General features: G+C 41.5%; 1 protein-coding gene across 3 annotated transcripts in view; it reads left to right on the top strand.

Moving 5' to 3' along the window:
* satb2 (SATB homeobox 2) overlaps positions 1-27,214 on the top strand; it is a 49,439-nt gene that overhangs the window by 15,757 nt on the left and 6,468 nt on the right. For 2 of the 3 annotated variants that reach the window (XM_013914167.1, XM_013914166.1), the window contains exons 3-12: positions 630-815; positions 11,056-11,182; positions 12,154-12,277; positions 12,877-12,979; positions 14,678-14,728; positions 14,808-15,400; positions 16,397-16,609; positions 16,735-16,821; positions 17,595-17,747; positions 19,700-19,894. In XM_013914167.1, coding sequence (XP_013769621.1) covers positions 630-815; positions 11,056-11,182; positions 12,154-12,277; positions 12,877-12,979; positions 14,678-14,728; positions 14,808-15,400; positions 16,397-16,609; positions 16,735-16,821; positions 17,595-17,747; positions 19,700-19,894 — 1,832 coding nt within the window. The remainder of the gene's footprint in view (positions 1-629; positions 816-11,055; positions 11,183-12,153; positions 12,278-12,876; positions 12,980-14,677; positions 14,729-14,807; positions 15,401-16,396; positions 16,610-16,734; positions 16,822-17,594; positions 17,748-19,699; positions 19,895-27,214) is intronic. The other variant, XM_013914168.1, reaches the window with a different exon arrangement.

Raw genomic sequence — 27,214 nt, 5'->3', positions numbered from 1 at the left:
TGTGTGTGTGTGTGTGTGTGTGGTAGAATTTTCCAGAGAATCTGGTTTGAGTTTTTCACCTGGTTTAAATTTGCATACTCGAGAAAGACTTATCATGTAAATTCAAGAAGCTGTGCCCTTACACCTCTCTTTTACCATATATTAATCATCTTTTGCCACAACGCTTCCACTTTTTCTGGTTGCGACACTGTTGTCACATTTTTATTTTTATGTTATTAATAAACTAAGATAAGCAGCTGCTGCTTTCACCCTTAAGTCTTTTGTATATTGGTTTTGCATACGTGCTATGGGAACCATTATTATGACTACTTATCTAATAGTCCGTTAGATGAAATGCCTGTGAACGTGCAGCGTGCAGGGAACAACACTGTTAGAGTCTATGTAAGATTGCATATCATTTTCCATTCCTAGCTGGTTGCCGCATATTGAGAGTTTCAGGTGTTGCAATACTCAACAGTGTGAAAGAAAAAGGATGAATTGATTACAAGCTTAACCCGCAGTGAATATAATCCACATGTTTTCTATCTATGAGGGATGAAATGCCATGTGATCGCAGACAATTAAAGCCAGGCATTAAAAAATCTTCCTGTTGCTTTTCTCCTTCTTCTTTTTATTGTCCTCCACAACAGGTCTGATGATTCCAGTCTTCTGTGTGGTGGAGCAGTCAGATGGAGGGATCCAGACAGACGGATGTGAGGGACGAGAGGAGCACGCAGAGTTTGTCCTGGTCAGGAAGGATATACTCTTCTCTCAGCTGGTGGAGACAGCTCTGCTGGCCCTCGGGTACTCCCACAGCTCTGCAGCACAAGCCCACGGTCAGTCAAAGACATGCTGTTACATCTGTAATGCGCCTATTCTCTCCATGTTTTAAAAGACACACGTTCTTACGCTGAGACAAATTCTTGAAAGTGAATGGTGTAATTGTATAAGACACTTGTCAGAATACTATCTACATGCTACACTGTATAAATGTGACTGTGCTAACGCTAACAGGTCTGCTGTCCTCTCAAAGACCAAAACCCCCAAACTAAAGTATAACTACGCAGCAAATGATTATTTGTTTGTCAGCCAAGACGCAGACAAACCATCAAAGTTTGAGAGCATGAATGGGCAGAGTATGAGTTTGGTAAGCCTCAGGCTGCAGTAGGTTCATACATAAAATACACCTGTTCATGTGTGTAAAACTAGATTATATATTACAAATATGCTGCAAACAGCTATCTCAAAGGCAAACCTACATCTGTTTCCAGTCTTTATGCGAGGCTAACTAGCAGCTAGGTAGCTGCTAACTAACTAGCAGCTAGTTAGCCTTTCATGTAGCCTGAGATTAATACTTGTAAATGAGTATTCCTCCTTAACTAAGGGTTAGAAACTAAATAAGAGTGATGATTATCAGTCATTTTTAGTCTATTTGAACAGCTACAACAAGCAGCCTATTAGCTTAGCTTAACATAAAGACTGGAAAGCTCAAAGGTAGCCTAAAATGAGTGTAACTTAGATTATTGATAGTGTTATAACAGTTGAACCAAAAAAAAACCCTTTATCAAATTCAAAATCAAACTCCAGACATTAAGTCAACATCAAAAGGAACCCAAACGCAACAACAACGATGCTGCTAAACAAAGTAAAACACTAGGTAAATACAGAAAGACTAATCCTGTCACTATACTATTACTTAGATTCTTAACATGCTATGTCATGCTGACTCTTGTTGATAGCATGACAAAAGTTTCACTGAGGCTCACAGTGTAAACTATAATACTGTGTCAGAGTTAAATGTCCTGCAGCTCAAAGGTCAAGACAAGAATGAAAGAAGACTCTCCCTCTAATCAGTGGTCTGAGAACAAAAGTGGATGTGAGGTTGCCTATTTGGAGCAGACACTGAACTATTACAGTGGCAATAAGCTAAAGAATGCTTCAAAAACACAACTGAAGCACAGACAGAGCCTGTAAAACTCATTAAAGACACAACAAAGAGCTGGACAGGAATGTCTCCCCAAGACAAAAATACATTGTCTATGTGTGTGTGTGCGTGTGTGTGTGTGTGTGCGTACAGTATGTGTGAGAATGTTTATGAAGCAGAGAAAAAGAAAAAAAACTATAATTTATTGTTGCACACATGGTAGTCATCTGAAACAGGACAGTGTCATTTACTGCTGTCTTTTCTCAAGTATGCAGAATATTCCATCTGCGGGAGTTGCCTCACATCACTATAAAATGGTAACAACAGAGTGACAGTGAGCAACACAGCTATTGCAATACTTTGAAAATGGTGGGAGATCCCCATCTGTTTGAAATCTCGATTGTTTGTGTGTGTATGCATCTGCCATATAAGGTCCTGGTATTCAGGACAAAAAGAAATCTTGTTTTGCATATCGTCCTAAATATGATACATCATAGTATCCTGGTGATCGCATATGCTACTGTTTGTGCAGTAGCATATGCAGCAATGCATGCAATATTAATAATATAGTATAATACGTTTTTTTCTTTTAAGCTGACCTTCCTGTAGGAGTTGAATTTAAATGACCTGATTTGCTCCACTGTACATGTTGGGAAATCACTGTCCTATAATATGTCTACTATAGATTTCTGTGATTTAACTGACTGTGCCTGCTAAGGTAGCTCACAGCACCAAAAAAAACAGATGAGGATAAGTCTATACAGGAAGTACTGCTGCATATTCAGGTTAAAAAGGATGACATTAAATAAAGAAAACTAAAAAACGGCTTATGTGAATTGTGGAAATCGGGATCTAATGTTTACAGTGTTGCAAGTAGCCATCTCTAAGCTGGTTTATTGCTAGCTGATGCTCCAGGCTGTGGTTGCTCAGGTACAGCTGTGGTCTAAAGCTTACATACGCTCATCACAGTAATTTGGGGATTTTAATGATTTCTTTGAACGGTTCTTTTTCTATGGTGGTATAATTTTACAACACACATCTTTAATGCCTTTAAAAACAAGACTTGGGTGCACAAGTTAGAATTTATTTGGGGTTTTCTTTAAAAGTATGCATATAGGCTCAAATAAACACACTGACTTGAATCTTTTAATAAAAGTGGCTTTTATTTTCACGAGGCCAAGTCCAATTAAATAGTGATTACGAGTGACTAAAACTGGTAGTTTCTCTTTGCCAACAAAAAAAAGGAAGAAGATTTGTTTGCTAGTACTCACTGGATTAATCAATACACAAAACAATGGGAAAATCACTGGAACTTGGTATATGAACTGGTTCTCATATACTGCTTTACTGCTCCACTTGAACACTTTAAACAACATATCTCATCCACTCAGTCACACTTGCATTCATAGAAGCACTTTTTTGTGTAATTGCTTTCTATCTAACACTCACACTCTGATGGTGAAGATGCTGAACTGCCGATTTGCACAAGTTGGACCAATTTCTAAACAATGCCGATTCCATGATGATCACTTCAAACAGCTGCATGTACGTACATGTCATTTGGATGTGCTGCCACTTTGCCAAGGTCTTGAAAAAGATCCAAACTGTCAAACGAAAAGTAACTGGCCAAAGATTCTCAGGAGCAACCCAGAAACCCCCAAGGCCCAAGATGCAATGAACTAGACACTGCTGGAACACCAGTATCACCAGTATCAATGTCCACAGTGAAGCATGTTTTGCATCATCATGCAAAGGTGCCGACTAACAACAACTAAAACTGTTGCCTTCTACAGGGAAAAACTAAATGTCTTCTGGAGAAAGGTTTTATGGCCAAACAAAACAAAGATTGAGCTACTTGGCTACAATGACAAGAAGTATTAAGGAGAGGTAAATTTGAAGCTTTTAAACCTAATAACACTATGCCAGCTGTCAAGCATGGTGGCGGTGGCGTCATACTCTCTGTGCTTTGTTGATGTGCTTTAGTCCTTCTTTGTGCCATGTATAAGTACATGACACAAAGTAGATGGAATATTGAAGGTGAAGAAGGAATGCCTCCAAATTCTTCAACTTAACAGGTAGAAAGTTGAAACTTTGACTGGAATTATGCTAGAAGATTGTTAATAGCTATCAAGAGAGGTGGAATTTGAAAAGGAAATATTAGTGTGAGCCTGTATGCAAACCCAAAATAAATTCAAACTTGTGCACCCAATCCTTGATTTTTCAAGTCACTATAGATGAATACTTTTTTGAGTGTGAGTGAACTTCTGACCACGGCTGTGACCCTCTAATGTCATATGTCAGTCAACAGTAACCTTTGCTCTCATTGGAAGTTGGTTCAATTGCTCACCTCAAAGTCAGATGACGTCACTGACTGTCACTGACATCTCTGTGTTAAAGCCTGCTAAGGTGTTTCCATCAGCTCAATTAGTTATAATTGCAATAGCTTTCTTTGGTGAGAAAAAATAACAATGGAAAAATGGAACATCTTAATCCCGCTGTGTATTATTAGTGGTACTGTCTATGCCAAAGCATAAAATGAAATCATATAGAAAGGCCCAGGTGATTTGAAAGTGTAGAAAATATTTTATTTCCTTTATAAGATAATAGTGAGGTGATCCTAAACCAATTGGCCAATCTGCTTCACTGATATTAGTCTGTTTGTATTTAAAGTGTAAAGAAGAGCATTTATAAACTGATTGTTGTGAGCTGCTTATGCTGCTCGTCTTTTGTTCTTCTGGTTGGAAAGATTCAGAGCTACAACTGAAGCCTTGTTAAATTAGTTAGAAAAATAAACTTTACTCACATGCACATCATCCAACACTGATGCACTGAAATAGCACGCTAACTGCTATAGCAAGTGTTTGCTGTGGTCTGCAGATGAATGCCATTAGTAGCATCAGGGGAGTAGTATCAGGGGAGGTCTCTCTTTGTCTGTCTCATCAGTGTGCATGGAAAACAGTGAGACCACATTGGTCTCCTGTCCACATCAATGAACAAACAACAATAAAAAAAAAAAAGCTAGACTGAATGGGACATCCCAACTCCTCACAAACTAAACTCCTGCAGCTGACTTGAGCAACGTTCACGTGTTACTTGTAAACTCTCTTTAACCCCTGCAAGGATCCACTGGCATAGAATCGCACTTAAACTGGCATGCACGCTTGGCATGGAATACCATGTAGTCATGCAGTATCACAGACACAACACACTCTCTCTGTTAGACACACACACACACACACACACTTCTCCTCAGCTTCTCTCAAATGAATACTTTTTGTTTTTTAAAACAAGCGTTTATGTTAAATGAATAATTTCTGGCTTAAATTATACATTTTTTCCCCTGCGGTCCACAACCAAAATTACACAGAGTCCCAGCTATTTTCTCCCTGTTTGAATTGTGTCCTGCATTCTTGCGTCCCGGCGTTGTATTTAAAGTCCCCGGCAAGGACCACGGCCTTTCTTTAATTAGCTTAGCCCAGTAATTAACTGGGAGATATTGTTTATTTCAATTATAAGGGTTTGAAGGCTTTTATAGATTGGATGAGAGCAGACCTGTATTTTAAGGATTTAGTGAGCAAACAGTTAACAGTGGTCAGTGAGAGAGAGCGAGAGAGAGAGCATTGTTGCTGTGCCACGTCTAACAGGCCAAAAAGGGTCAGTGCTGCAGAGCTGCAGTTTACTGGACATATGACTTTAAACTGGCTGTGAATTGCTTCTGACAGCATGTCGTTACATTTTGGACACCACTTTGTTATAACACATTCTTATCAGTTAAAAGCTAAGCTTTACTGCTTAATAAATTACTTATTAGTGCTTTGTGAATCTGTGAAAAGCAATTATTAAGGACACCTTTTGATTTGTAGGTTTGCCAGGTCTATTTTCGACCCTTTTATTAGAAATGATCATAGCAGCCCTTGCAAAAAATGTTTGATTTACCGAAATGAGAAAGTTTTGCTTTTTGCAGCTGGTGAGTCACAGACAGGATCATAATAAAATCAGCGTATTAGTCAAAATTCACAAGTACAATATGTATCTTTAAAGAAACTTTTCAAAGGTTTTACTGCAACTGTGAGTTGAGGTTAAGAAAAGATCCTGTTGAGTTTAAACACACAGAGAGCCCACAGTGACCTGAGACACAACGTGTTTATTTACATAAAACCAAAATCATCGTCTTTTTTTAACTGAAACCAAACCGAGTCTTTCCATTCGAGAGCTCCATCCCAAACACCATCTAGCTTTAAAGTCATGTCTGTGAGCATCACTCTAAAACTGGACTCACTGCTTCATAAAGGCAGATGATCAAAATCAGTTTTTAACTTGTTAGTATTTATCAGGCTAGCAGTGAAACACTCAGGGTAGTGTTAGGGTCATGGTTGTATTTTAGCCACACAGTCCATAACCAGTTTGCCCAAATATTCCACATAAATGGAAATTTATGTATCCAGCACCATCTCGACCTCTAACTAGGTCACAGGCAACCTATAGGATTGTAAGAGGAACATAGAGATAGAAGTCAGCGTACTACCTACAGACGACTGAGTGTATGCTGTGTTTGAACAGTTGCAACTTGCAGTCAGGATTGTCTTTACAACAAAACCTGAAGCCTTTATATCACTGGCTTGTTGACAGAAATAATAATTTTACCTCATAGAATATGTAAGTTGTTGGTCTCTTTAGATATCTTTCAATTTGAATGCCAAGACTTTGGAGAACGATAAAGAGCCTGGTGCCTTATAAGAGTGCATGATTGTATATACTCAATCAGTGGCACTGGCAATAACCCAAATCCTAGTTGTGAACTAAAACCCCAAATCTTTTGGAAAAAAAATATAACTTTTGAGAGTGACTACTTTGTGGTTCCCAATTTTCAATACTTGGGGCAGTGAAAAGGAAAAAAAATACATCCTCTGATTTCAAAGGGTTAGGATTAGGGTCATCACTGGTGAGAACGTAGAGCTCAGAGAGTTCTGTATCCAGTGAGTTGCATCATAAGACCAACTGGTGCCGTTACTGAAGCTTTCGCTCCCGCTGGGCCGTTAGAGTAGACAGAAGACGTGTTTCACTCCCTGAAATGACGGCCTGATGGATTTTTATTTAGAGGAGTACCTCAGATGATAGACATCAGAGTCTGACGTGTGCGGTTTCAGTCAGTGTGTTTCCAGGGGCAGAACCTGGAACCATTTTCGAGGTCTCACATGTGTGTGCTGGCTTCGGCCTCTCTAAAATGCCGAATTGGATTAACATGTGTATATCTGAGTGTGCGCGCGCATAGTGGCATCCAGTGGCGTGCAGGGCTGTACGGGTGTCGACACGAGGAGTCAGAGACATTAAGTGTGTGTTTGGATTTGCATTTGTGTGGATGGGCACCCTTAGACATGAGCCAAGCCACCAGCCGGCCACATAAAAGCGTGTCTCTGGGAGGCGGAATTTTAATGTGGAAATGGGAACAATGATTTCTACTTTTAAACGTAGACGAGAAGCAGAGCCCATTGAACAGCAGACCAAAAAAAAAGAAAAGATGAATCAATTATTAATGTATTTACCGTCACACTGAGCGTGAGTGTGTGAGTGCGTGCGTGTTTGCATGTGAAATGCTGCATGCATGCGTCCACGTCTCTGCATGCTGTCATGTGTCCTGTGTGAGTTTGTGTTTGTCTGCTTATTCACCCGTTTGCTTCCACCCAACTTGGCATCAGTGGAATTGTTGGCTTGTTCTCAGATGTGCTGATGCTACATGCAGAAAATTAGTAGCCAGGGGGTGAGGCTGTTCTCTGCTGCTGTTGTTGTTTGGGTTTTAGAAAAGAACATGTCACATATTATATAGTGCTGCGCTATTTCCGGTTTGATTTCCTCCCTTGGCTCGTTTTCCCTCTTCTTTATTGCGTGCCACACCCTCATTAGTCTCACCTGTTTTCTTCCACACCTGTTCCCTGCCTGTGTCCAGTGAGTTGACCTCTCTGTATAAACTCTGCAGTTTCTTTCTCCTGACAGATCACCTTGTCTGTTTAATTGGGTCTTTGAGCAATCTCTGTATTTCTGATGCATTTCTTATTTTTCCCATGATCCTTTTGGGCTGTGAAATGGAGATTGCCCTTTGCCTGCTCTCTCACTGCCAGCCTTTCTCTACTTCTGACTAAAGATTTGGATTTTAGACTTCTGTGTATCTTGCATTTAGCTCCTCTGCCTTGCCTTCCTTATACATGTATTTTTATAGGCGCACAATATACATGTGATTGCATGATTGATGAGTGCAGATTTTAAAAGCGTGATTGTTCATTTCTTTTAACGTTGCATTAACATTTTCCGTTAGAAGCACCGTAAGCCTCCCTCATCTGAACTGTGCGTGCACGTGTGGGAAGTGAGAGCACTCCAATCTTTTTAACCTTCTTTATTGCTTCTGTCTGCATATGTAAACATGTTCTTAGCAGATTCAAAGCCGTATGACCATGAGGCAGTTTTAACTTCCATCTTCACGCCTTTTCCTCTTATTTACATCTTTGTTCTCGTTCCTCTAATTCCACGTCCGATGATGGCAGGTGGCTGCTCTTTCCCAGGCCTGCTTCTGCAGACGTCTCTTGCTATCATCACCAAGTGCTGCTCATGGGATTGGCTGATTGTTGGAACTTTCTCTAATATCATAGGGCCTCTACTTACAATATAAGGCACCTTAAGATGACTGTTGTTGTAATTAGCACTATATTGATGAGACTATTTTGAACGAGGGAAGCTTTCAGATAAGATAGTCATTGATTGGCCTGTTAGGAATATTAGCTTGGATGCCATAATTGAAGAAATCCAAAGATATGGACGCGTGGCATTTCTGATACATTTGATTAAAAATTGGTTTATTGTACGTGAAATAACTCAAGAAAAAAGCATTTTAGAAATACAATTAAAGCTTTCATATAGAAAAAGAAGCTTTTTCATGTGCTGCAGATTCACTTTAGCTCACTGTGCTGCTAAAATCTAACTATTTAGTTCTGTTTGAGTCCTTAAATGTCTCCATGCTGGTCTTTAGCTCCTCTAGGGCAGCGGTCCCCAACCCCCGGGCCTCGGGCCGTGAGTCGTTTGGTACCGGGCCGTGAGAGTTGAGGCTCAGGTGTGAAAGGTTTTCAGCGTTATTTTGTTATCGTTTTTAATGTTAACTCGGTTTTCCTGGGTCTTTTCATGTGTGTTATGAATAAATCTTTTTTTCGGTACCGGTACTAGTTTTATTTTGTTGTATTTATCCGCGACACCTTAAAGGCCGGTCCGTGAAAATAATGTCGGGCATGAACCGGTCCGTGGCGCATAAAAGGTTGGGGACCGCTGCTCTAGGGTTCTTTTCCTCCCTTAAGGGTTTCAGACTTTTTTGTGCATAGGGTTTTAATGATGCTCTCTCTGTATGACCAAATAATTAACAACACAGCTCTGCCTGAGTGGAATCAAAGATATAACTGAGCTGTAATCACAGCTAAAGGAGAGAGGGAGATCAGAGAGGACAACTCAGAGAAAGGCGGGAGGAAAGGACAGGGGGAGATATGGAGGAGAGGTGGGAGGGAATAAGGGGATGAAAAAAGAGAGCGAGAGAGCGAGGGAGCTTCTCAGGACCCGTCTGGATCTCATTTAGAGGATAGTAATGCGATTAGCTTTGTTTAGTTTTCACAGCTCCAGCCAGTCCGCATGAAAAACCCATGTGAGTGAGTGCGGTACTGTGTGTGTCTGCTCGTGTGTTCTGGTAAAGGTGAAATGCTCGTGTGTGACTGTGCGTATTACGCTAATATTCTTAAAGAGATTCAACTAGATTCCTTAAATCAAGAGATCAACAGTATCATGGCAGTGCAGACCCGCAGAAACACGAGTGCCTCATAATTCAAAAAGAAAAAGCATGTTTCTGTTTGCGCTGACAAAGACCCCAGAATGTTTCAAACATCAGCCGAAATCCAATTTAGCCCAGTCCGGCAGCAGAATTTCTCACAGATCTATTTGCAGAGGGGTTTATGATGTTGTGTCTCTTGACTCTGTATCCATGTAACCAGAACACTGAGAGATGGTGATGTGTAGATTTGAAAAAATAATTGCAATTTTTGAGCAACAGAAATAAAATCAACATGTAGGGATAAATATTGCAGGGCCTGAATGATCTAAACTGGCTGTTTAGATCATATGCTTAGCTTCTGGGTGGGAAAATGATGCCTGTGTGAAAGTACCTTAAAAATGCTTCTTTCTCGTGGCCAGCAGAAGAGACTCCTTTGGTTGGGAAAAGAAATTTGGAAATCTAAAAGAAAATTGTCATTTTGTAAATGATGGTCTCCATTAAGTTGTACAGGAAGATCAATCGGGCTATACTTTTGATTTCTCAGTCAGAGCCACTTGGCAAGGCAGGACTTTCCTAACTAGTGGGTGTCTCCAGAGCATTTTAAATGTACATTATCCCAGTCTTCAAAGTGTCTGTTAACATTCCCATCCATCTAACATTCTCAGAATAAAACAAGGGCAATAAACAGTAAATTGAACAGTAGGTGAAGGTGGTGTGTTCAATTCAATTCAATTTTATTTGCACAGCGCCAAATCACAAGAACAGTCACCTCAAGGTGCTTTATATTGTAAGGTAGACCCTAGAATAATAAAAACAGAGAAAAAAACAACAATCATATGACCCCTTATGAGCAAACACTTTGGTGACAGTGGGAAGGAAAAACTCCCTTTTAACAGGAAGAAACCTCCGTCAGAACCAGGCTCAGGGAGGGGCGGGGCCATCTGCTCCGACTGGTTGGGGAGAGAGAAGGACGACAGGATAAAGACATGCTGTGGACGAGAGACAGTCTTTTCAATCTGACTGCAACTGCTGCCTTTAAAGAAAAACACCAGTCAATAGAGTGATGGCCATCCAACACACAGGAGGCCACTCTTTATTTAAACACCACTTCTCTTGGTTAATAACAATCAAAGCCAAGCCGTCTAAAATGTACAACACTTTTCTAAGCTACAGTTAGGGTGCAGCACTGTAGAGATGAAACACTTTACTAGTCACAGTGAGTGCTTGGGTGAAAATCTCTTTTGCTGCTTTCCATCATAGTCTGCTGAGTTTTGTACTTCCTCTGTTGTGTGATGTCAAAAGGTTGTTTAACAATGATTGAAAATTGACAGAAGTATGTGCTCTCTCTTTTCAGGCATCATAAAGGTGGGAAAGTGGAATCCTCTTCCCATTCACTTTTTGACTGATGCTCCAGAAGCAACAGTTGCTGACATGTTGATGGAGGTTTACCACATGGTCACATTACGCATTCAACTACAAAGGTCAGACTGTGTTTTGAAAGACAGATGTGAGAGGATGTTTTTTTTCTCATTCATTAGACTTTAGAACAAACTGTGTGCAGCACTGTAGCAGAGACTTGTAAGTCTGCATTTTATGGGTACAGTGTGTGTGTGTGTGTGTGTGTGTGTGTGTGTTAGATCAGATACTTGGTCCACTGGGCTGCTGATGTCATTGCAGCTGATTGCAGTTCAGGAATTTACCATATATATCAAATTTGAAAGCAACAATATTGAAACACTAAAGTTCTATTTAAACAACCCGGTAGGGAATTATCTATTATCTGTCTCCGTCAGGGAGAGCCCGCGTGCCAGGAACTGTCGGTTCCCGAGAAATGGTGAAGCAGAATCTTGATGGGTAGATAAAACCAGATAAACTCCAGATGAGAGGGTTATTATTGTTATTGTCTTGGCGCATACCAGCCAGGTTTGTTTACATGTTTATTCATGTATCCATGGCAAAGGCAGACGTTTCGCATGCTTCGTGCTCCGAGTTGAAATTATTTATTTGAGGTTAAAATTAAATAAAACCAGAAAGATTAAAAGGAGATAGACTCTAGATGGGAAGTAGTGGTTTGTGGTTGATGTTAATACATGATGCTTGGATTATGGTTGGGGTTATGTGTTCATTCCGGTTTACATTTCTTTTCTTGCTTAGAGTTACATGAGCAAATATGAATCTAATGGTGGCTTAGTTTGACATTAAACTACTTTTTAAACTTAAATAAACCTTGTAGGATTTAAACCAACCAGTCGTTGGCGATAAGTAATCTAACCCCTGACCTTATGTGTCAAAAGAGGTGACTGTGACAGAATAAAATATGCTAACTGATACAAGTGCAAAACTACTTTTGTCTCCCTCTATAACCTACAGGTAGATGTGGAGGTAGGTTAGCGGTTGTGCTCCTGTCCAAAAATGAGCCTAACAAACTGATGTGTGGTTTTGGTTTGTATAGTTTTTCAAAGCTGGAGGATCTGCCCTGCGAACAGTGGAACCATGCAACTGTCAGGAATGCTCTCAAAGAGCTTCTAAAGGAAATGAACCAAAGTACTCTGGCCAAAGAGTGTCCTCTATCACAGGTATGACTCACCAGAATGTAGCATCTCTACTGTGTCTTCATATCAAGGAGTTAATCTGCATGCAAAAAGTTCTCTAAGTACAATGATCCTCTACAAGAGGTATCTTTACACATGTATTTTAGTGACAAGCTCTTCACACACCCTGGCTACAGACAGCCCTCATGAGATCCATTTGGGCACATTTAGAAACAGCCACGAGCTATTGTTGCAAGCTTTTAATCAAACTCCACCCCAAAAGTTTAAGTGCCGTGTTAAAGTCCTCAGCTGTATGTTTGGCCCTCTAGCCTGGTCCTATTCTCACTCGTGTCTGAGAAGTGTTTGCATACTGTGTTTAAATGGATCTCTGGTGGGGGTGTCGATCACTGCATCAATTGCAAGCATATGTGTATGTGGCTGGAGATTCCCTCGCTGCACCGTACTGGCTCGAGTTTCCATGGGTGGCTTCCAGTCATGATTAATGTTTGTCTGTTTCTATTGTGTGCGCGCAAGAGTGCATGTTGTATGTGTTTATGTGTGCATGCCATGTGGTTGTTGCGTGAGTCTAAGCATTTCATATTATGCTGGTTATTAATTATCTCTCCCCTCTTGTTCCCTCTCAGAGCATGATTTCCTCCATAGTGAACAGTTCCTACTATGCCAACGTATCCACTGCCAAATGTCAAGAATTCGGTCGTTGGTACAAGAAGTATAAAAAAATCAAAGGTGAGGCTAATAGAGTTTGAGCCAGAGTTCTTAAATCATCTGGTAGTTGGACCAGTGGCCAAGGAGTTGTAAAATGATTTCTGGAGTAAAATAATAAAAACATACAAATCTGTCTACTTTTCTGGTGAAATGATAACACAGTTTTACTTCTTCTGCAATATACTTTGAAATAAGTCACACAAGATTATCTGAGAGTGCAATGAAGAGCATTAAATGAGTGCTCCACTGATGCAACACTGCACTCCTATAACATTAAACGGACAAAAGATGATCGAAACCATTTTTTCAACATCTAATCCCACATTGTCTATAATGCAGCTCTGAAGACAGCAGAATTTTATAACTAGCTACTAAAAGGCCCAACTCACTTTTATTTTAGCCATGCAGCTACAACATATGTGAGCTACATGTAACCACACGTCTTTATGGCAACCCTTGATACACCACATGAGGAGTGCAAGAAGCGTGACTGGTCAGCTTGGGCTGAGTTTCTTAAGCCATAGAGAGGGACAGTAGCATAGGTGGGCGAAAAGGTTCAGTGGTTTATTCCAGAACGTACTTCTAGCAAAGACTTAACACTGCAAGCCATCCAGGCGCCACTTGCCCTCTATGTGAATAAACAAACACTCACACAAGCCCTGAATATCGAGAGCTTGCTCAGTATTCCAGCTGCTGGTGTATCCAGCAAAAACTAATAAATAAAATAAAATATTGGATACAAGTCAGAGCAAAACCTTAGATTTGAGAAAGGATGAAGCCCTCAGTAACTCTGTCACTCTCTCGGTCAGGGTGTTGCAGGTTTGAAGTCACCCACAAGAGCCATTTTCAGCCTCTCACTTTCCAGAAAGATGCTCACAGGTTAGATTGTCGTAGCTAAAAGGTTCAGTTGACTGATTAGAAGCAGTAGATTAGTTCCATCCATGAGGTCTGCCTTGGTAATGGGACCTATGCTAATGTTAAGTGTTAAATGTCAAGTCATTGTTACTATTATTTTGTCTCACGGTTATTAAAACAATTGTTGCTGCTATATCCAATATATATATAAAAGTATCACTTTTAATTGTTACAGCCTGACTTAGAGTTATACATGCGTATCTGTGTTTAATATCTACAACTGGAGTCCAGTCCAACTTGTGAATCGTGCATCTTAGAAGATGTGGAGGAGTAGAAATCAGGATGGCTTTATGTAAATGGTTACAGTGACACTGATTGGATGTGATATTCAGTCATATAGTCCCCATAATATCCCTTCTTTTACTTAACCACACCAGCTTGTCCCACTCCCAAAAGCTACATTATAATAATGTAATAATAACAGAATAAACACTAGGCCAGAAGAGGAGAGAGGATGTAAGAAGAAAGTGAGAGAGGATGGAGTTATGCCGGAGCCTGCTGCGCTCCTGCTACGAGCTGGTGTTAAGTTACATTCAACATTTCCTCCATCAGTCCTGCTCCACAGATGTTGACATGACAGTTTCTTCAGAGCTGTTGTGGAGCTTTCAGCCGAGAACCCATGACACAATCAGCATCAGCATATGGAAATGTATATACTTACATTGATTTTTGGACACGTTAGGAACTTTAACTTTGGCTCAAAAGCTTAGCTCTCTTCTTTAAATGGATGCTGAGGCAAAGTCATAGCTTTACACCAGCAGCATCATGTCACTCTTCTGATCTTCCGTTTGTTTTGTTGAGCAGGAGATTACTTGGAGAAGATGTGGTCTGGACGAGATGCTGCTGACATAAAAAGTAAGGAATATAATCCATCTTTCTGACACTGTGCTTAAATGAAGATATTTATTTGAACACACTCTCTGGTTATCTCCAGTTGAGAGAGACAACATGGCCGACTTCTGTGTGTTGGGCCAGAGACCTCCACCTCATCTGGCTGGCCTGGCACAGCTTGGTCACCTGGGAGCCAGCAGCCCCCTCCTCAAATCTCCAGATTCGCAGGCACCCTCCCAGACACCTCAGCAACCACCTCCTCCTCCTCCTCAGCAGCAGCCCTCACCTCATGGTCCCCTCCATCACAGCCCTCCTCTCCGTACAGGGCAGGTGCCTCCTCCTCCCCCACCTCCGCCGCCTGGTGCCCTGCAGCCCCTGCTGGGCCCAGGTGGACTGCTCTCTCCTCAACTCTCCCCGCAGCTGGTACGGCAACAGCTCGCCATGGCCCACCTCATCAACCAGCAGCTAGCCGTGAGCCGCCTGCTGGCTCACCAGCACCCTCAAGCTCTCAACCAACAGTTTCTGAACCACCCGCCGATCCCACGTGGTCCATCCAAAGCTGGCGGTGACCACCCTGGAAGCAACCCCTCTGCTTCTGAAGTCTCCTCTGAAATCTACCAGCAGGTCAGGGATGAGCTGAAGAGAGCTAGCGTGTCCCAGGCTGTGTTCGCCCGTGTGGCTTTCAACCGTACACAGGTAGGAACGCAGAGAAAGGTCAAGGCTAAGGAGTCAGGAGAGGAAGTTGTAAGGGGAAAATGAGAGGAAGAGGAGGAAGGCGATGTGACAGAGAAAGGAAATCAAGTTTCTAGTTGAATAAAAAGTATGCAGAGGTTTTTAAATCTAAAAACTGAAATATGGCATTCAATGGCGTTAATCCGTCAGACGAGACCAAAAATACCCACACACATTTCTTACATTATATGGATCATATCAGGTGAGAAGAGGTTTACTGGGTAGAAACAAATGCCAGTTGCCCTCACTGGTCTGATTTTCACAAACACACACACTCACAAAAACAACTCGGCTAATTTATGGTCACCCACCTTTTGGTATTTTTGGTGGGCTTATCAGAAGCGTGGCTGGGTTGCTCGCTGCGTCATTCAGTCTCCTCCTCCACCATCGCAGCAGCACAAACACCTGATGCATTCAGGCTGTGCTAAACTGGTTACTGCACGGCCCATTAGATCAAAGTAATGGGAGGTGGCTGATAGACCTATTGGTCTAGAGGCCAGGTGTTTTTCACTGGTGCATCACTTTGTGGTAGGTAGCCTCTGTATTTGAGAAGCTCAAACCAATATGCAAATACTTTTAAGTGTCTAGTTGTACGTTTATACGAGAAAACAAGCAGCTTCAAAGTGATTTACATTTGACAAAATCTATTTTTCAAGTCAAAATGATAAACATGTCATTGTGTCAGCTTAATAAAAGTGAGGATTGTCTAGTTTTGAACATTTGGTTTAGAGGTTTTTTAAAAAAAAAAAATTCTGGATACTTTTGATATGCATTTGTGAAATAAAAGGAAAAAGCAAATTGCCAGTCTGGGTTTAAACAAAGAAGCCAAACGAGTCCAAGAATAGCATTAATGGAGCTTCAACAGTACACTTGAAGCCTGGGAAAGGGACCATATATTTCAATTTTCCATGCTAGGGAGATGCAATAACATATCCTGCTGTGTGCGTTTGTGTTGGTCAGGGCCTGCTCTCAGAGATCCTGAGGAAGGAGGAGGACCCTCGCACGGCCTCGCAGTCTCTGCTGGTGAATTTGAAGGCCATGCAGAACTTCCTCAACCTGCCTGAGAGCGAGCGAGACCGAATCTACCAGGAAGAGAGAGAGCGCACTATGAACCCTTCGGTCGGCCTTCCCCCCTCCAACTCCTCCAACCCCGGCGCACCACGCCTTTCACAGGTTAGTGTGCCCAACGGGCCATAAACTGCGGTTGCCATAGCAGTGCATCGAGCGAGAAAACAGCGGTGTTTTGTATGAGTAATCATATGTGATGCTAACATGCCTTGTGTCATGTATGAGCTTAGAAAGTGTGGGAGAGGAGCTTGGAGGACCAGAAAATCCCAGATACCTGGGCCTCAATCTGGAAGAACAAGGCCAAGATCTGTAACTCTGTGAGTTATCTACCATCTTTAACTTGCCCTCACAAAGTAGACTGCAGCATGTCATGTGCTTCATCCTAAAACCTGCGCTGGGATTTGAAAGTTTTTATCTTAACAAATTCCATTTATAATGGAAAACAGCTTCAAAGCCATCAGAGGGACATATTGTAAACATAAAGGACATTATACAGTATTTGGAAATTTCCCTCCACAAGCACGTGGAGCAACATCAGTGATAAGAAGTACCCCTGATGTCAGGACAAATGCCCATTCATGGATCTGGGTGAATTGGTGCGCTATTCTTATTATGGCTATGTAAAATTATCTCAGCATCGTTTACACTGGGGGAATGTAAGCTAGCTGGTCTCTACATGTCTTGTGGATGACTTCAAACGCTGTGTATACAAGCTTTCTGAGAGCCAATACATGTTCATTCAAACAGAAACAACAAAGAAAGACAAAAGAGGAGGACTTAATGACTTTGATCTGTAAACACAACTCATGTGGGGACATGCGCTGCAGATGTGCAGCTGATGCTCGTACTGGGAACACTGCATGTCTGTTCTCAGAGCGACTTGGCCTGATCATCAGCTGATAACCTCTCCTCATATGTGTTTGTTTTTGTGGTTAAATTTCATAGTAGATTCATAAAGTAAATAACAAGCCTTAAACAATACGCGGTACGCCTCTGTGGCTGTTTATCACTCATCTTGTTCTGTCGAAGCACAATAAAGTTCCTTTTTAAAAAATTGTGCTCTGCATTACATCATTATCCTGTCTCCCAGCCCAAGCCGTCTGGCCCGCCCTCCGACCTCCCACTGAAGCTGGAGTCACTGGTCAACATTACATCAGGCATCTATGATGAAATTCAGCAAGAGATGAAGCGAGCCAAAGTGTCCCAAGCTCTGTTCGCAAAGGTGGCGGCCAACAAAAGCCAGGTGAGGAGACTGTTGGGGAAAACAAGCCTACAAAATGACTTAAAGTGTTTGTTTTTCAGGTCAGATTCCAAGTGCAGTCACATATTTATATGTACTGCGATAGCGTAGCTGATATTCTTTGTACCCTGTGAGTTAGATAGTCAACTTGTTAGTGAGCATCACGATTGAACCAAAATCATTTGAATTAATAATGATTTATTACAAACTACAAAAGTTGTGGGACTGAGTAGAGCCAGCAAAGCTGGTACTCTGCCGGTAACACGATCTAAATGTTCATCAGCTGTTTCACCATCACTTCAAACCGGACGTGTGTGATCAGTTATGCTCTTAAAGCTCTGGTGACATAATGTTTGACATCAACACTGGCTGCAATTATTTATACCTCTATTGTTTTTTTTTTAAATTTTGAATCTTGGCCGCACGCATTAAGACATTATTTATATTTATATGTATTTACTTCTAATTTTTGGATAAAAATGAAAAAGGAAACACTTCAGTTTTTGCTTCTTGGTCTTAATTTCAGACCACGATGACTGAAACAATAATAGGAATTCTTTAAAAAAATAGTTTTTTAAATTTGTAGCAACTTGATGTTGCAGGATGTGACTCACATGTGATGTTGGTGGTCTATAAAGAAGGCTTGACAACATGTATACAGTATGTGCGTTGCTTTTGTGTGTATTTAGCGAGGTACCCCTGGTTGGTGGGTCTGGGGGTGGCTGAGGGTCATGGCTCACTGCACCCATCTGCTGCAGCTGGCCAGCGAGCAAGGACAGCAAGCAAGCGGGGGAGAGAGAGAGAGCGAGAGATGATCAGGCTATTAGCGGTGCATGCTGCCCGAGGTGGCTGGTTGAACACAACAGCTGGTGTCACAAACTGAACCAGTCTAGCAGATATAATTGAATCTTCTCCGTCTCTCCTTCCTCCGTCTTCCTTTACCTCACACATCCTGCATCCTTCCAACTTTTACAACTTTTTAGTTTAATTCGAGCTTCCCTCCCCGGGGTGGAGGGTGTCAGGTTAGGTGGTCTCACGATCTTGTCTGTGCTTGTCGCAGATGATGTGTTTGTGTCAGCCTCGTTGAGCCGTGACTCTCAATGGGGGGGTGGGATGAGAATGCTATAGATCTCAGCCAAGGACGAGGTGCTGCCCCAAGTGGACGAGTTTAAGTATCTTTGATTCTCGTTCATGATCGAGTGGAGTGGAGCACATTGACAGACGGATTGGCGCAGCTTCACCACTCTGTTGTGAAGAGAGCTGGCTGTGAAAGCAATGCTGTTAGTTTATGGGTGAATTTGCATTCCCACCTTCATCTTAGCCGTAAGCTCTGCATACTAATCAAAAGAATTAGATTGTAGATGTAAGCAGATGAAATACGTTTCCTCTAAAGGGTACCTGGGCTCTTCTTTAGGGATAGGGTGAGGAGCTTGGGGTTCAAAACACACATCAAAAGGAACCAACAGATTTAGTTCAGGCATCTGATCAGGATGTCTTCTGGGCACTTGCTGAGTGAGGTGTTTCCAATTTGTCCTGCCAGGAGGAGACCCTAGGGCTGAGAGAGATGCTGGAGAGATTATGTCTCTCAGTTGGCTTGGGAACACATAGGAGTTGGAGGTGGTGGCTGTGGAGAGGCAGATCTGCTTCCACTGCTGTAACACAGACTCAGATAATGGATGAATAAACTCATTCATGTCTATCTCAGTTGCCACTTGTCATGCTCATCCCCGCTGCCACTTTCCAAACAGAGTAGATGCAGAGTCATCTGCTCTGCGTGCACGTGTGTGAGAGAGAAAGGTCGTAAAAAATTGCATAACAATTCTTTCTCACTGTGTATGACACAGTAGCAGAAGTCACCCATTAACATCCCTGTCAGCTATCGCACAGTCCACACTTCCTTTCTTTTTAACCTCACCTTTCCCCCCCCCACGCATACATCTTTGTCTCCTCTTCAGGGCTGGCTGTGCGAGCTACTTCGGTGGAAGGAGAACCCCAGCCCTGAGAACCGCACTCTGTGGGAGAACCTGTGCACCATCAGGAGGTTCCTGACGCTGCCGCAGGCCGACAGAGATCTTGCGTACGAGGAGGAGTCCAGACACCATCACAGCGAGAGGCTGCACACCGTCCTCCACATGCCACAGGACACACAGGTAAGTGTTTGCATGTGGAGGTAACGTGCACCTCAACACTCCATATCCAGATGCGGTATACAATGAGTGGATTTTATTTACAGCTGGCACAAAGACAGTGTCTCTAGTAAACACACTGAACAGATTTCCTGCACATCACCTCATCTCATAATATTTACAACTTGAAATCGGGAGAAAGTGCTTGGTCTTCATACCTACAAACACGTGTGTCCTAAAATCTATTTTTGATGGATTACTCGATTATTTCAGAACTGTTTCTTTAAAACATGGCCACCCCTTCTAATTACAATCTCCTAAAAAGTACGCAGATATGAATGTGCTGAACACACAGTACGGTATAAACACTGACTGATAAGAATGACTAAGATGCTGTAAAGAATGATATTAGAAATAGTTGTTACTGAGCTCCATTTTCATGGCACTTCTCACGTATTAAAACAGATGGAAGTGTATTCCTCTACCTTCAGAGACCAAATCTGTCATTATTATTGAGTCATTATATTTATTTAATCTAAGTTTGCGCAGTGCTGTTTGATCTTGTGGTGGGTGCACATGTGTTTGTGTGTCCCTGTGTGCCCCAGTGGAATGAAGAGTAAACAGAGTTGCTGGGTGGTGTGGCACTGGAGGAAATGCCCCATTAGTTTTTGAGGAGGGAGGCAGAGGCTGAAGGAGGCTTGAGAGAGAAGGGAGATCGATGGAGGAAGCACAGAAACGTGTTGGCATCTTTGGTTACTGTGAGCGCTCCAGTTGGACACACGCTGAAGCCGCCCCACCTAACTTTATCTGCATGCCTGGGTTTTGCTTTGTCTTCTAGTGCAAAGCTTAAATAAATTAGAAATGTAAGTCAAGTCCAATTAAAAAGTAGGATAGCACTTTATAATACGGCCCGTGACAAAGGTCTTTATTTCTCTGCAATTAAATTGAATTTAGGTGTATTTTATTTGAAAGAATAATGCAGTTATATTAACATGCAGATGCTTAAAGGTAGAATAAAGGGGACAGAAATTTTACGGAAAGCAATTTCAAGTATTTACTTTTAATTTTAGGTACAGCATAACAAATTTCACTGGTGTGTAATGAACAGGTAATGTTATGCAATATTTTTCGTATTATGGTGTGAGTTAAACGTGCCTTCATTATTAAATCTTTTTTAATCCATGAAGGATTTTCCATTCATCGGTTGTCATTTTACACTCAGGCTGTTTTGTACATTACTTACAGTATAATTATTCTCTTCTTTCCTGTAAAATACCCAGTTATGCGAGGTAAAGTCACAGCATGACATGACCCACGCCCTGAAAAGAACTGTGTACTTATGGTGTCAGATAAAATGCACTTATAGCTTAATTATTTCCTGACTTGTAGCCCCCCCCATTGTAATTATGCATTAAGTTGCAGGCCTTCCACAGCATGTCTTTATCCTGTCTTCCTTCTCTCTCCCCAACCAGTCGGAGCAGATGGCCTGGTTCTGCTGGAGGTTTCTTCCTGTTAAAAGGGAGTTTTTCCTTCCCACTGTCACCAAAGTGCTTGCTCATAAGGGGTCATATGATTGTTGGGTTTTTCTCTGTATCTATTATTGTAGGGTCTACTGTACAATATAAAGCACCCTGAGGCAACTGTTGTTGTGATTTGGTGCTATATAAATAAAATTGAATTGAATTGAAAGTATCGATAAAATTTTTTTTTTTATAAATAGTGCCATGATCCAGTGGCGACAGCCTCTATCAGTTATATAGTTATATTTAATGTGGGAGCGATGCCACAGCATGCAAACCCTGTATACATGCCTGTGGTTTACCATACTTGACTCCAGAGGAGGAGCTTGTTGGTACATGAAGGTATCTGTGTTTATGTTAATGTTGAACCTGCCTAACACAAATACCTCCGTTCCCCTTCTCTTGCTTGAGGTAGAAACATCAAGCAGCTGATTATAGTTTAATTTTAAAATGCAAACATGAAAAGGTTCAAATTCCCCAAAATGTTAAATCGGTGTAATGTCCAGAGAAGCAACAGGAAGTGTGTCACTTCTTCATCTCCTGACCTCGCTGAAAAGAGGTGGAAGATCAGGTTCGACGGTAGAAACAGCATTCACTGCTTGGACTGAGTCTAGGTCCTCTGGTTGAACCCGCCAGCTTACTCTGCCCACAGCCCCCGTCACCCCCAGCTCCAAAGCTATTATAGCCCACATATAGTACATACCATATGCCATAAATCAAAAACAGGCCAATGCTCAGACTTCCCATTTGGTATTGTGACATGAATCCTACACGGCTTGCTTTGCAGCTCCACCCACCTTCACTCTACCACCAAGCCTTTTTTCTCTCCTCCCAATTCAGAGCTTTGTATTAAAGACTGATGGGAAGATGCAAAGGAAGCTGTGGTGGCACCATTAACACATTCCTCTACTCCTCTCGCCAAAGTCTAAAAATAAAATTTACACTCATAAACGCCTGTGTAATAACCCTCCCACCCCCCACACACCCCCAACCCACCCTCACTCCCACCCCAAGAGACACAGGGAGAAGAACTGTGGTGAAACGCTGGTGATTTATTAATCGGAAATGAGGTGTGTGTGTGTGTGTGTTCATGTTGCTGTCTTGAGAGCCCCCCCCCCCCCCCCTGCCCCCTTCCCTGCTCTGTCCCAGATGAAGCCCTCCACCAACCTCAGGCTCCAGCCAGCCTGCCACCACAGACCACACATGTGTCCCATCTGCCACACATACACACAATCTCATACTGATAGTTGGTAATGTGAGCACTCTGTTGTGTTTGGACAATAAGAAGGTCTCTAAAACTGTAACAACCAACCCCGGGATACACATGAAAAATGAACGCAGTGCTTCTCTCTGAAGCAAATGTTCACATACCACTGATGTGTGTGTGTGTTTGTGTGTGTGTGTGTGTGTGTGCTTTGTACTGGACTGTTTGTGCGGTACCATGCTAGCGGCTCTGTGTGAGCGTGTCTATGAAGTGTGTAGGTGCTGTAAGAGTGTATTTGTAACTTCAGTGAGCATCACATTTCTTCATGACTGACACAGCCCCAGCGTTGGCTCTACAGCTCTCACTCACATGGCTCGAGCAGTTAAGTGCGTCCCACAGCTAATTTGGCAGAGTCTGCCCTTATAAATAATTACTTTATTGTTTTTGCTAAATTGATTTCTGCTGCAAGTCTGGAGGTGTTTATGTGTGTGCATGTATGACCGCTCACAGTGGCCGAGACCCCAGGAGTGGTGGACTAGAATCAGAAGTTACAAGCCTTACTCCACTCATTGTGTCTCGCTTTAGCCCAGCGGTGCTTAATTCCAAACCCCCAAAACAAATCGTTCCTGTTTTCTGTCTCGTCAAAGCGGGGCCACTTCATAGAATGTGTCAAATGCCACGAGTCTGGCAAATGTTTGAAAAATATATACAAAAGTATTTTTTTGAAGAAAACATCATAAATGCTCCAGACTTATCAAAGTTAAGATCATGTCATTATGTTTTAAACTTGCAGTTATTATCACAATCTTTTGAGAGTGAAAAAAAGATTTTGAATATTCTATAACAAACTGCCCATTTCTTTCTCCAGTCCTCAACTGAAACCTGAGTGTCAATGTTCTTTGCAAAGAAGTGATCATAATGTGACACAGCTTCCAAAAAAGGAGGTCAAAGTTCATCTTCAGCATCTTAATTATTTTGTACTTTTTTATGTTTTCTAAAATTTCCAGACGTGTAGATTAACAGTTCATTTTCTATCACTTTTGAACTTGAGTTGGTCAAACTCTGTCTGTTCTTTGAATGATTGTGGTTCATTAACAATGCAAATAGATAAATAGTCACTTGTAGGACAAAGGCTGACTTGCGCTTCAGACAAAGCCTCAATTTTTAATCCAGGTTTTCACTTAAATCTTTCAAAGACTCAGGTTTGCTACACTGGCTCTGCTGTAATTATAAAAAATATAACAGTGAACACTTCTGTGTGAAATCCTCCAAACAATACTTAACTGTGAGATTTCAGGCCAGCAAAGCTGCAAGAACTGAAATCTTCCCACATAAGCTCTGGGGCAGGAGTGTCAAACATAAGGCCCGGGGGCCAAAATCTGCCCATTGGATTACTGTGAAAAATGTAAAGGACAACGTAAATCTTAGACTTTTAACTGGATTTTCACAATTTTCACAGCTTTTCCTGCTGATGGCATTTCATAGCACACAAAGTTATTAAATTATTTCTGTAATAATATTTGTTTCTGTAATGATAATATTTCTATAATAATACAATTTAAGGCCAAAGTGTTGTGACAGATTTCTTTACTGCAGCAAACATGTCTTTATCATGTGGAAATCTTATATTAAGATATCTCATTGATTAAATGTGTAGTTACATTTGTGTACAGTGACTGTGGCCCACGATGTAAAATGAGTTTGACGTTCTGAATCAGAGCTATTTTTGAGCTGTCTTTGCACACAGATCTATGCAGGGAATCATATGCATTCTGATTGTTGAAAGAAATGAACGCTTTTTGGGGGGAAATGATTGATGAACTCATTACCATATTATGAAAGATATCATGCACATTCTTAACTCACTTGTTTTACTAGTAGGACAAATTGTTTTGCAAAAAAAATTGTGAAAATATGAGCATTAGATAAGAAAAACACAGGGCCCATTCCTGGGTTGTCACGGTGATTTAGTACTGCAGAGCCATTGAAACCGAGGGTCTCGAGGTGATGTAGGTATGTGGTGTTTAAAACAATAGTGATCTAAATGGGGACACTAGACAAATACAAACTGACTTATGGGTCAAGCCTGTTCACTGGACTGTACGCTGTCTTTAATGAAACATCAATCTTCATTGGACCCTCCCTGCCTGATAAACGCCCCCCTTTTTTCTAAACTCCACACCCTTATTTTGTAACACAAGTTTTCTGTAAAAATAAATAAATAAATAAATAAAAATCTCCAAACCCAACCCAATGCCAAAACAACCTCAATGACATCACCAGGCACTATTTTTCCTAGAGCTGGGAAAGTTCCCACCAGAGCCGTTACACAACTGATTTCACCAGCTGAGCAGTGCTGATGATGAGTAAACTGATCTCAGTGTGTGAAACAATAGATTCTCTGGACCGCAAAAAGCAATGGTACCCATACCTTCCTTTGGTGTAGACAATAAAATAGCAGCATTTCCTTTAGCTGCCTCAGTTTTAAGCGACAGCTAAATTACTTAGCATGCTGGCTCACTGTTACGACTTACTGGAAATAAAACAGAACCACCTTTGACCTAATTTCCTATTATAGAAAGTCAAAATGTGTCCTGTCAGCGAGTTGTGTAAGCTTTTATATGTCTGACTTCCATTGGACAGCACGTGCTGCTGTTCACTGACACCAACTGTTGTGATCAGCTCTCACAGAGTTGATCACAACTAACAGCAGGAAAAAAAACTGCCAAGAGATTAAAAAAAAGGACTGTACAAATAAAGCGTAGGTCTATAGTCGACTCTATTTGCTTGTTTTTACTCTGTTTCGCTTAATGCCATTTAATGTCTGCTAAAAAATAACACTAGAGCTTTGAAGCAAAGTCTAGAATCTTATGTCTAAAATCTTACTGAGCTTCCATAACAATTTAATGCAATAAAAATTAATGTGAAATGATTTCATCATGTTGTTTTGCTTTTGGTAAATGTGGAGTTATAAGTCTTTTCCCCACTGATAGAATCCAGCTTAGATGTCTTAAAGGAAACAGTTAAATGATCTCTGCGTAACTTCCAGAGAAAATACTCTTATTATCAGTTATCACTTAATGATTGTTTTGGCCTCTAGCAGATGAGTTTGACTCCACGACCTGGCCAGGGTGTTTGTCTGTTCTCCCCCGTGTTTGCGTGGGTTCTCTCCGGGTTCCACAGTTAGAGAGGTTAGGTTAACTGGTGATTCCAAATTGCCCATAGGTGTGAATGTGAACGGTTGTCTGTATCGCTCTGTGTTAGCCCTGCATCAGGTTGGCAGCCTGTCCAGAGTGTACCCTGTGTCTCACTGGGATGAGCTCCAGCCCCCACGCGACCGTGATAAGTGGAGGAAAATGGATAGATGGATTAGTGGTTAGTTAGAGAACGTTTGCAGAACAGTTTGTGTCATCTAACTGTGGGCGACCGCAGCCAACTGTTAGCGACAAAGACAAACATCAGAAAGTTTTGGGGCAGCACCCACTCTCCCACTGATTTCACCCAGCAACAGCTATTGGCCTCTGGCACCCACTCACCAACATGTCAGGGAATATACTTTTCCCCCCCAGTAAACAGATGATGCTGAGGGTCGTCAGGTGATCAATTTCCAGGCCTGTATGACCTGTACCGTTATGGAGAAAATCAATAGCATTTGTCATACACAAGTCAGATTACACAGGTTTACTTTGTTATACAAGTTAGCATCATGGATCAGGGATTTGACGAGGTAGCCAGCTAGTTTCTGCTCAGATATGATTCTATTACCATTAATGTAAACAAGCAAAAGCTACCTAGGTAGCCCACTAGTAAGTGGCACATCTGTTCCATCCATGGTGATGGTTAATTCATAACATTAGTAATTAGTAATTAATTAGTAACAAGTAATTTTATAACGACAGTTTTCATGACTAAACTAGTCTCACAAATCATGTTACAATCTTTCAAACACTGTCAATAAAAACGACTTAATAATAGAAAAAACACAACCAAACACACATGCATGCAGATCTAGCGCTGCAAAATATGAAAATAATTGTACGATAAATGATAAAGCAGCATTTTTCAGTTTCAGTTTGTGTAGTCTATTCATTTCACTTCCAGACAACATATCTGCCTCTCTCTTTTCCTCCTGGTTTGTCTCTCAGTCTTCAGTGCATCCCGGTGGCCTCACTCACTGTTGCAGGGTGGAGTTTGGGCTTTTTGGCAAACCACAATTAAGTTAATTGTTTAATTGCAGATAAATGGAATGAATACCACACACACAGTTTGAATGAAAAAAAGATGCGACAATGCAAGTGCGTGCATGTGTATACACACATGACCCCAGCGCTCAGTGACATTACGTGTATACAGTTTTTCATCAAAGAAACATTATTATACCAAAAAAAAGTTATGTGCAGTGACTCATCTACTCCATTAGTCCGGATCCAGTCTCCATGAATCGCAACCACACACACTTCTTTAAATGCAAGAGTGAAAGAGACAGACAGAGACAGAGATGGAGGGAAAAGGGGGAAAATAAAAAACACACTGATTAACAGGAAAGGTGAAGTCATGCAAAAAACCAACAGAAAAGTGATTTTTCCTTCATTACATATTTATCTCTGTGTTAATGCCGTC

This window comes from Pundamilia nyererei, unplaced genomic scaffold, assembly GCF_000239375.1.
Source record: "Pundamilia nyererei isolate P.nyererei 1_Seehausen unplaced genomic scaffold, PunNye1.0 scaffold00176, whole genome shotgun sequence".
In the NCBI taxonomy this organism is placed as follows: Eukaryota; Metazoa; Chordata; class Actinopteri; order Cichliformes; family Cichlidae; genus Pundamilia; species Pundamilia nyererei.
The sequence above is the reverse complement of the archived record's forward strand: the minus strand, read 5'-3'. Positions and strand labels throughout refer to the sequence as shown.